Here is an 11799-nt window from a genome sequence, read left to right on the forward strand (position 1 = left end):
GGTGAGGGGAGTTCCTTACTAATTAGTGAGCTTAATTAATCAAGTACAAGGGTAGAGTGAAAACCTGCAGACACTCAGCCCTCCGCAGAATGTGTTTGACGCAAGCTTTAAAGTCTTACATTTGGTTCAAAGTTCGTCATAACCAACACATTGCCTAGTCTAGGCCTAACTGTCACTGAAAACGTTAATAATGACTGTAGGAAAGTTCCATTGGGTTTAGCCGGATCTGAAAAGCAGACGTGAACTTAATCCCACAGATCAGAGAAAATAATATTCTTATGGTACTCTTCCGGGAATTTCAAATTGCATATTTGAAGAGGAGCAAGTATAACTGTACTGAAAACCCTTCAGTGAGCTAGAGTAGATATTTCAGCCATCAATCTCATAACATATTGCAAATAAGGTCTACAGCATCAGCATCCTTTTGGCATCCGAGTCCCGGACTGTAAGAAAGCATTTCACGGTAATGTCTACACCAGTTGTATTCGGCGCATGTGGCAAATAAAATTGTCTTTTATTTAATAACTTTAGCTACATCTAAAATGTGTAAAGTAACGACTAAAGTGTTTCCACCCCAATACTGTATAAATGTGTAAACTGTGTTAGAGTTTTAAGACAATAAAACCACTAACAGGGAAGATGGGTAGAAACTGTTGGAGGCGAACATTCCATAGTAAGGGGGGACTTAGAAACTGCTGACATAAACATTATATACTGTGGAAAGTCACAGGTCGCCTAAAGGTGGGCGGAGCAAAGTTCCTTTGTGTGAAGGTATATAAAAAGGGTGTGTGTGTTTTTAGCGCCAGAGCTCTCATGAATAAAAAGACTGACCTATTGCAGAACGGGACTTTGTTTAATTCATTATTAAACCAGAGCCTTACACCCTCTGGGAACTATTCAAAGCTTGAGTGATAGTTGAGTTCAACCATTGAGATAACAATTCTCGTGACAGTAGCCTACCCACTTGGGAAAAAAACATCCCACATACAGTGAGGGAAAAAAGTATTTGATCCCCTGCTGATTTTGTACGTTTGCCCACTGACAAAGACATCAGTCTATAATTTTAATGGTAGGTTTATTTGAACAGTGAGAGACAGAATAACAACAAAAAAAATCAGAAAAACACATGTCGAAAATGTTATAAATTGATTTGCATTTTAATGAGGGAAATAAGTATTTGACCCCTCTGCAAAGCATGACTTAGTACTTGGTGGCAAAACCCTTGTTGGCAATAGCAGATGTCAGACGTTTCTTGTAGTTGACCACCAGGTTTGCACACATCTCAGGAGGGATTTTGTCCCACTCCTCTTTGCAGATCTTCTCCAAGTCATTAAGGTTTCGATGCTGACGTTTGGCAACTCGAACCTTCAGCTCCCTCCACAGATTTTCTATGGGATTAAGGTCTGGAGACTGGCTAGGCCACTCCACGACCTTAATGTGCTTCTTCTTGAGCCACTCCTTTGATGCCTTGGCCGTGTGTTTTGGGTCATTGTCATGCTGGAATACCCATCCACGACCCATTTTCAATGCCCTGGCTGAGGGAAGGAGGTTCTCACCCAAGATTTGACAGTACATGGCGCCGTCCATCGTCCCTTTGATGCGGTGAAGTTGTCCTGTCCCCTTAGCAGAAAAACACCCCTAAAGCATAATGTTTCCACCTCCATGTTTGACGGTGGGGATGGTGTTTTTGGGGTCATAGGCAGCATTCCTCCGCCTCCAAACACGGCGAGTTGAGTTGATGCTAAAGAGCTCGATTTTGGTCTCATCTGACCACAACACTTTCACCCAGTTCTCCTCTGAATCATTCAGATGTTCATTGTCAAACTTCAGATGGGCCTGTATATGTGCTTTCTTGAGCAGGGGGACCTTGCGGGCACTGCAGGATTTCAGTCCTTCACGGCGTAGTGTGTTATTGTTGTCACCTTCTCACCAAGCTGCTTGGCGATGGTCTTGTAGCCCATTCCAGCCTTGTGTAGATCTACAATCTTGTCCCTGACATCCTCGGAGAGCTCTTTGGTCTTGGCCATGGTGGAGAGTTTGGAATCTGATTGATTGATTGCTTCTGTGGACAGGTGTCTTTTATACAGGTAACAAACTGAGATTAGGAGCACTCCCTTTAAGAGTGTGCTCCTAATCTTAGCTCGTTACCTGTATAAAAGACACCTGGGAGCCAGAAATCTTTCTGATTGAGAGGGGGTCAAATACTTATTTCCCTCATTAAAATGCAAATCAATTTATAACATTATTGACATGTGTTTTTCTGGATTTTGTTGTTGTTATTCTGTCTCTCACTGTTCAAATAAACCTACCATTAAAATTATAGACTGCTCATTTCTTTGTCAGTGGGCAAACGTACAAAATCAGCAGGGGATCAAATCCTTTTTTCCCTCACTGTATGGGGACTCCACATTCACTGGCACAGAATTGAAAGTGGACACACACAAATGGAAACAGATGTCAAAAGACAGTTGTTCCTTGCTGGTCTGCATCCCTGTTTTGTCCATCACTCTCCAGCTCTCTCTTCGTTCTCTGCCAAATCAAACACCATGGAAAACAGAGTGAAGTAATGGTGGTCAAAGTGGAAAGAATGTCTGTTGTTTAAGGATGTTGGTCAATTCTAACCCACAATGATTGAACCCCAGCGGTGCTTAGGGTCAGGCGACTGGAAGCGATGACCCCCCCTCCCCACAGTACAGGGGTCAGTAGAAACCTGGCAGCTGTTAGGCTTTAGGTTTACCTGTCACAGTGGACTGCGCTGGTGGGTGTCTGACGAAAGCTCACAGATGAACCAACTTCCTGACAGATGACGGTTTACAGCATGGAAATATTTATTTATAATTGTATTTCCTTTAACCAGGCGCTATGGAGGTGAAAAGATCATCACTATAGATATTGTTTGAGGGTCTGTGCGAGACTGTAGGCATCATTCACAGGGTTCTCCCCAGGATTTTTTTAACAACGTGTTTTGCTGCTGAGTACGGCCGGGGGGAGACACGGAGGGGGGCATTTTTGAACACCTCTGCCATTTCCTGCAATCAAGAGCAAAATAAATGCCTTATATGATAACAAATAGTTTTTAAAATAGTGGCGCAGCCAGTCCACTAGGCAGAGCAGCACCTCATAATGTTTGGGGAGAACCCTGATTCACATAGGCAAACTAGGCTGTGTGATATGACAACGTCCTCTGTAGCTCAGCTGGTAGAGCATGGCGCTTGCAATCCCAAAATAATAGGTCTGATTCCCAGGACCACCCATATGTAAAAAAAAATATGCACGCATGACTAAGGTGCTCTGGATAAATGCATCTGCTAAATGGCATATTATTGGTGCTGTGAGTCGTCGGGTGAGGTTGTCTCTCTCTCTGGCGGGAGGTAAGCTTGGCTTATGTGGCTTATATGGTGTCGAGTAAAGCTTAAACCATGTATTTAGATTGTAGTTAGGTATTGTAGGTAGTTATTGTAGTTATCGTAGGTTATTGTATGTAATTATTGTATTCGGCTGAGCCCGGTGAAGCACGAGGCTAGCTAACCCACTACCTGGACTAACTAGCAGGTAGCTACTGGTAACTATTAGCAACTGTGGATAGTTGTTTCACGCTTGAGAGTACCTGTAATTATGCCAGCTAGCTGCCTACCATTCAGCTGTTTTTCTAACCTCATTGTCTGAAGCGTTGGCGTTAGGTAGTTAGTAGTTAGCTTGTTGCTACCTGGATAGCTAACTAAACAATAGCTGGAACGACCTAGCGAACAGACGCGAACTGGGTGAGTCGATTCAGTGGCTAGCTTTGCACTTGGCTGGCTAACAGTAGCTGCTAGGGGTAAGTTATAACCTACATTTGTGTTTTGTTTTTACTTACTGGTAACCAGAGTCGTTCAAGGGAATTCGGGACATGGGTGACTAGTTAACGTTAGCTTGGCTCTCTCTGTGAGTTCGTGCCGTGGGAGGAGTTTTTTTCGTTGGCAGAGAGCAATGGCTAGCTAGTATGCTAACTATTCTAGCTAACTAACTGGCTGAATAAGTTGACGACGGACTCGCTCAAGCTGTCGGGACTAACCCAGAACTTTAGACACGGACACGAATGATCTGCTTGGCGTGTTGACACACTGGTGGTTTGTTGTGGCCGAGTATTGGTGCTAAACCGTGTTGTTGGAGGCTGGCATGCTAGTTGGCTATGGCGTCATAGGATTCGGTGCCCTGGACGGTTTTCACTGAAGAATACTGTACCAAGTTAGCTAGCTGAATAAACTAAGTTCTAGAAAACATTGAACCGCTGTAGTTTACAACAATTATAGTTTCTGAGGTGGAAGTTGGGAGAGTTATATTTGGGTGTTTCAGTGAAACGTAAGTGAGGGAGGCCCCGCTCTCTCGCTTTCCCAGATGTTTAGTTCATTTCATTCCGATCTCCTTTGCATTATTGTAGCCATTTTCTGTAGCCTGTCAACTATGTGTCTGTCTATCCCTGTTCTCTCCTCTCTGCTCAGGCCATACAAACGCCTCACACCGCGTGGCTGCTGCCACTCTAATCTGGTGGTCCCTGCATGCACGACCCACGTGGATTTCCAGGTCTCCGGCAGCCTCTGGAACTGCCGTTCTGCGGCCAACAAGGCAGAGTTCATCTCAGCCTATGCTACCCTCCAGTCCCTCGACTTCTTGGCGCTGACGGAAACATGGATTACCACAGAAAACACTGCTACTCCTACTGCTCTCTCCTCGTCTGACCATGTGTTCTCGCATACCCCGAGAGCATCTGGTCAGCGGGGTGGTGGCACAGGAATCCTCATCTCTCCCCAGTGGACATTCTCGCTTTCTCCCCTGACCCATCTGTCTATCTCCTCATTTTAATTCCATGCTGTCACAGTCACTAGCCCATTCAAGCTTAACATCATTTATCGCCCTCCAGGTTCCCTTGGAGAGTTCATCAATGAGCTTGACGCCTTGATAAATTCCTTTCCTGAGGATGGCTCACCCCTAACAGTTCTGGGTGACTTTAACCTACCTACGTCTACCTTTGACTCATTTCTCTCTGCCTCCTCCTTTCCACTCCTCTCCTCTTTTGACCTCACCCTCACACCGTCTCCCCCTACTCACAAGGCAGGCAATACGCTTGACCTCATCTTTACTAGATGCTGTTCTTCTACTAATCTCCCTGCAACTCCCCTCCATGTCTCCGACCACTACTTTGTATCCTTTTCTCTCTCGCTCTCCTCCAACACTACTCACTCTGCCCCTACTCAGATGGTAATGCGCCGTCGCAACCTTCGCTCTCTCTCTCCCGCTACTCTCTCCTCTTCCATCCTATCATCTCTTCCCTCTGCTCAATCCTTCTCCCTCCAATCTCCTGATTCTGCCTCCTCAACCCTCCTCTCCTCCCTTTCTGCATCCTTTGACTCTATGTCCCCTATCCTCTCGGCCGGCTCGGTCCTCCCCTCCTGCTCCGTGGCTTGACGACTCATTGCGAGCTCACAGAACAGGGCTCCGGGCAGCCGAGCGGAAATGGAGGAAAACTAGACTCCCTGCGGATCTGGCATCTTTTCACCCCTCCTCTCTACATTTTCTTCCTCTGTTTCTGCTGCTAAAGACACTTTCTACCACTCTAAATTCCAAGCATCTGCCTCTAACCCTAGGAAGCTCTTTGCTACCTTCTCCTCCCTGCTGAATCCTGCTCCCCCTCCCTCTCTGTGGATGACTTCGTCAACCATTTTGAAAAGAAGGTTGACGACATCCGATCCTCGTTTGTTAAGTCAAATGACACCGCTGGTCCTGCTCACACTACCCTACCCTATGCTTTGACTTCTTTCTCCCCTCTCTCTCCAGATGAAATCTTGCGACTTGTGACGGCCGGCCGCACAACAACCTGCCCGCTTGACCCTATCCCCTCCTCTCTTCTCCAGACCATCTCCGGAGACCTTCTCCCTTACCTCACCTCGCTCATCAACTCATCCTTGACCGCTGGCTATGTCCCTTCCGTCTTCAAGAGAGCGAGAGTTGCACCCCTTCTCAAAAAACCTACACTCGAACCCTCCGATGTCAACAACTACAGACCAGTATCACTTCTTTCTTTTCTCTCCAAAACTCTTGAGCGTGCCGTCTTTAGCCAACTCTCTTGCTATCTCTCTCAGAATGACCTTCTTGATCCAAACCAGTCAGGTTTCAAGACTGGTCATTCAACTGAGACTGCTCTTCTCTGTGTCACGGAGGCTCTCCGCACTGCTAAAGCTAACTCCCTCTCCTCTGCTCGTCCTTCTAGACCTCCTCTCCACCCTCTCCGAGTTGGGCATCTCCGGCGCGGCTCACTCTTGGATTGCGTCCTACCTGACAGGTCGCTCCTACCAGGTGGCGTGGCGAGAATCTGTCCCCACACCACGTGCTCTCACCACTGGTGTCTCCCAGGGCTCAGTTCTAGGCCCTCTCCTATTCTCGCTATACACCAAGTCACTTGGCTCTGTCATATCCTCACACGGCCTTTCCTATCATTGCTACGCAGACAACACACAATTAATCTTCTCCTTACCCCCTTCTGATAACCAGGTGGCGAATCGCATCTCTGCATGTCTGGCAGACATATCAGTGTGGATGACGGATCACCACCTCAAGCTGAACCTCGGCAAGACGGAGCTGCTCTTCCTCCCGGGGAAGGACTGCCCGTTCCATGATCTCGCCATCACGGTTGACAATTCCGTTGTGTCCTCCTCTCAGAGTGCAAAGAGCCTTGGCGTGACCCTGGACAACACCCTGTCGTTCTCCGCTAACATCAAGGCGGTGACCCGATCCTGTAGGTTCATGCTCTACAACATTCACAGAGTACGACCCTGCCTTACACAGGAAGCGGCACAGGTCCTAATCCAGGCACTTATCATCTCCCGTCTGGATTACTGCAACTCGCTGTTGGCTGGGCTACCTGCCTGTGCCATTAAACCCCTACAACTCATCCAGAACGCCGCAGCCCGTCTGGTGTTCGACCTTCCCAACTTCTCTCACGTCACCCCGCTCCTCCGCACACTCCACTGGCTTCCAGTTGAAGCGCGCATCTGCTACAAGAGCATGGTGCTTGCCTACGGAGCTGTGAGGGGAACGGCACCTCCGTACCTTCAGGCTCTGATCAGTCCCTACACCCAAACGAGGGCACTATGTTCATCCACCTCTGGCCTGCTGGCTCCCCTACCTCTGCGGAAGCACAGTTCCCGCTCAGCCCAGTCAAAACTGTTCGCTGCTCTGGCACCCCAATGGTGGAACAAGCTCCCTCACGACGCCAGGACAGCGGAGTCACTCACCACCTTCCGGAGACACTTGAAACCCCACCTCTTTAAGGAATACCTGGGATAGGATAAAGTAATCCTTCTACCCCCCCCTTACCCCACCCCCCAAAAAAATTAAAAAACTATTGTAAAGTGGTTGTCCCACTGGCTATCATATAAGGAGAATGCACCAATTTGTAAGTCGCTCTGGATAAGAGCGTCTGCTAAATGACGAAAATGTAATTATGATATGGCAGGCATTTTGAATCACAAGTCTTGTGAAGGAGCCAAACGAAAGCACAGGTGCCACCACCACGACCAGTGCAAACCAGAGTGCCAGTCATCGTCTCACGCTCAGCTGATTGGAAGGCTTTTCGTTCATCCCCCAAGCTGATCCTTGAGGAAATGTTCTCATAAAAAAGCCTCTTTCCACATTTCCTGCCAACAACTTTCTAACATCTGCTTCTCATTCTGTAAGAGATGAGGATGTTGTTCAGCGCAGAGGGAGGGAGAGGGGGCAGTCAGAGAGGAAGGGGTGGCTCTTTCTCAAAGCTTGGGAAGCCCAAGTTTTACTGAATACGATGAAATAACAATTGGATAACAAAGGCTAAACATTTGACTACATAAGGTGGCAAACCTTTGATAGGCTGCAGGGCAGGGTGACGCATCTTGTACATCTTCAAAGCAAGCACAGGGCATTATAATAGAGCTATTAACAGCCTAATATTCCTCAAGACAATGTAATGAGGTCAATGACAGCACTGTTGAAAACCTAGAACCAAGCGCTAACGTTACTACTACTGTAGGATCATGAGCAGCAATACACTTGCAACTATATGGTTGCCAGTTGAGACCTCTCTGGATGTTCATTTTTAATGTTTGTCATTAGCATGAATGACATCCTCCCATCCCATGACCCAAACAAACCAAAGAAAATAAGTGATTGTGATATCGAGGTTACAATGCAGGTAACTACAACCGAGTTGACCCTGGCAGTGTTCACTTAGCTAGCTACCATTCCTCTCTAGAATCAAATAATCTAGTCGTTGTATTGACATTATGTTTTTTTATTCCGTCTCACATACACAGATAAATGGTTAGGTCATTTAGCTAGCTAGGGGACAAGAGCTGAACCCCCTGAGCTAACGTTAGCTAGCTATCCAGCCAATTATTTTGACAAGAAATGAGATAGCGTAATGTTAGCTCGCTAAAATTGACCAACTTGTTAGATCATGTAGGAACAAAGCATAGAGGACACTTGGTCTACCTGAATCTTGGAGAATCTTTGAGACATTCCTCGAATTCCACCGTTATCTTCATCTTCTTTAACAAGTAAAAACAGGGATTAAAACACTAGGATTAAAAGCAGCTGTTCCTTGCCTTGGACTCGGCTACCCGCTACTAACGTTACCGTCAGCGAGCTGAGATATCAACCCACAAGACGTCGGTCAACTAGCCAGCTAGCCGCTGCGTGGCTGGCTAGCAAATAATAGGCTCCCGACAATGCAACCATAAACAGTTACAAGTAAAATAACTACTTAAATAAATACCAAAATGGATTTTTTGTTGTTGGTTAAAATCAATATGAAAAGAACGCTTCACTAGCTAGGTCATAGCAGCCAGTGGGATGAGGCTTTTCTTTCACGCATAACGTTACACTACAAGCTGCTGCTGTATCTACGAATCATCGTGTCAAGTGCTTCCTGATCCATGAAAAACGACGTGAGTGATACTTGGAACATCCAAAGAGAACGCTCTCTTCGGGACTAGAGGCTGGACATGTGGTAGTTTCTGCACTGTAACCATAGAGATAGATAGAGGACTCATTTTTGTATCTGTGACAGCCTGGGCCATGTTGAAGTACATATTCTTCTTCACGATTGGCTGATCCCTCTTGATGACCCGTTTGAACATCACTCCAACAGGGTCACCAGGAAGGATCAGCCAATGAAGTTGGAAGTCCCACCCAGTTGACTACGTTAAAATGGTGGACGCCCTCAATGGCCCTGCCCATGCTAATACCAAAGATGTTTTATAATTAACCCAAGATAGACCACATCCTGTTTTTTCCAATGGGAGCAAATTAATCACAGTGAGCAGAACAAGCAAGGGGGTGGGCAGAGCCAAGCACGAACTAGCGAGATCCTATTGGCGCGTTCTAACATGTATTGCATATATCAGTTAAGGAATGCCTTCCCTGTGAAGCCCCGTGTGCAATAACTCAATTCGCCATTGCACTCCTTCTAAACAACGCCATTTTTTTTTAAACGTTGACAAAGGCTAAAGTCTACAAAACGTAGTCCACTCTGTTCGTAACATATTCTATTTTTGGGAACAGAAAACTGTATTGAAATCAAATGTTCCATCGATGAGAAAATTATGCATCTTCTCCCACTGCTGGCCACTGGACTTCCTCTCATCACCATATTTGGTGGTGAGTGGAAATTCCAACCGGATGCTTCAGATTTATACATTCAGTGAAACAATTAGTCAATTTTCTTCATTGGCTGACTGCTCCCAATTTATGGGAATCCCCACCCAGTTGACTACTTTAAAATGGTGGACGCCCTCAATGGCAATGTCCATAATAAGATGGTTTATATCCATGATGAGTCCTCTATCTATCTCTATGACAACCGGAACAACTCCCAGATAGTAGTTTTTTCAAGATTGGCCAAATGTCACTTGCGTCCACTTCTATCAGTGCATTCGTATCAACCTAAACATGACGAAACTAATATTCAATCAAATAAACCCCACGTAGGAAATTAGCAGTTAGCTGACCAAACTCAACGCTCATTGACCTCCGTACAAAAACTCCTCACTTTGTGAGTAAAACCTCTCATTTTGCCTCTTCCCCTCTTATTTGATCGAACATAGTGATAAAGATTAGTAGAAATAAAAATCAGAAGTTGTACATATTTTTACATAAATTGTAACCTTAATGTCGGTATCATACCTAATCTAGTTGCCAATGGATTATTCTAATACAAAGGAGAAACTATAGAATATGAATCCACAGAACTAAAAGCATTTAGTAACGACTCGTCTCAATATGAACAGATGTATTGTACACTATTGCCATCTAGTGGGCATATAGAGCTATCTTTTTGTCTGTACCTGGATCAAAAACATGAACCTGAGAGCAAATGGTGATAATGGTATTTCATACTACTGCCACATAATAAAAACACAAGGCTCAAAAGCAGACGCTCCATAAACAGCATCTTTTAATTATGGGAGACAAATACACACATCCTTATGATTAAGAACATGCAAATTTAAGATACAAAAAAACGAAATCAAAAGTCCCTATTATTTGGGGACAGACACAAATTATCATGTGAGACAATGTTAGTCCACTGTCCCTCGTAAAGAAAGAAAACATGGTAGAATATAAGCGAGACAACAAGTAGGCAGTGGAATCCAAGCTGTTGAACTGCACAGGGGAAAATGAGTGTAGCCTATTCACTTACAATACACATAAATACTTCATATAGGCACATTTGCCTTGCAATAACCACCCCGGGTTAATGTCATACAAGTTGATTCACAGACAACCTCATCCTTTTTTCTTCAGCCCTGAAAAATGGAACAAAAAAAAACATAAAAAAGAGTAATTACCATGAATAGATGTTAAGTGTTAATGACCTTGTTTGTTTTTGCCTATGTGCCTTCCCGTTATTATTCAGACAATAGTTGATTATTTAAAAAAAATTAAGACCAAGGCAGAAAGTGGGAACAGTCACTTATCAATCTGTATTTCCTGTGGGTGGGATGCTGTAATTTTCAAAAGGGATCCAGCGCTTAGCTTTTGAAATCGTAAAGACAGAATCCAATGGATGGACACCTAGCCTATTTGGTCATTCAGTCCCAGAAGTAAAGGACTTGGTAGTACGTTTTGAGAAGAAAGAAACCATCTCTACCTGTCCTGATAAAACAATAAATGTTTCGTAATGTGCTTATTCAGGAAGAGAAGGACATCAAAACTCAATATTTAAGACTTAATTTATCATGGGAGGTCAGTGGTTCTCAAAGGTTCATGTAGATCGAGGTACCACGACTCAAATATCATAGAAGCAATAAATAATACACAGTAACCAACTGTCTTGGTTGCCCAGATATCACTCATTTTGTCAGCCAGGTAAGCTAGCAGATTACACAGGTAGCATGTCGCAAAAAATAAATGGGGGTAAATCGTTCCTAATCAAGGACATGTTCCAATACCATACCCTTCATACAGAATGTAAGAGTGAGCATAATATCAACTACATATCCCAGATATCTTTCCGTTCATGCAGCCAATCAACCCATTACCCCCCCCCCCCCCACAGTCCTACTGTAGGAGGGTCAGTAGCATTATTGACATTGTATAGGAAACAGTCATGGGGTGTATTCATTAGTGCGCACTGTAGCAAAACGTTTTGCAACGGAAACAAGTGTTTCCTATTGAACAAAATGCAGGTTAGTCCCTCGCCGTTTTGGCCCGTTTGGTCACTGGTGAATACACCCCCTGCTTATCAGTAGTATAAACCTTTTCTGGGAGGTTTATTTCCCCCAACGT

At 45.0% G+C, this 11799-nt stretch overlaps 1 protein-coding gene across 3 annotated transcripts in view; it reads right to left on the reverse strand.

The window, feature by feature from the left end:
- LOC311137448 (arf-GAP with coiled-coil, ANK repeat and PH domain-containing protein 2-like) overlaps positions 1-8910 on the reverse strand; it is an 84398-nt gene extending 75488 nt beyond the window's left edge. For all 3 annotated transcript variants that reach the window (XM_084171956.1, XM_084171955.1, XM_084171954.1), the window contains exon 1: positions 8503-8910. In XM_084171956.1, the coding sequence (XP_084028082.1) occupies positions 8503-8555 (53 nt within the window). In that variant the 5' untranslated portion in view covers positions 8556-8910. The remainder of the gene's footprint in view (positions 1-8502) is intronic.
- Between the last annotated feature and the right edge of the window lie 2889 nt (positions 8911-11799).

Source organism: Coregonus lavaretus (genome assembly GCF_964263955.1).
Source record: "Coregonus lavaretus genome assembly, chromosome: 11".
NCBI lineage: Eukaryota > Metazoa > Chordata > Actinopteri > Salmoniformes > Salmonidae > Coregonus > Coregonus lavaretus.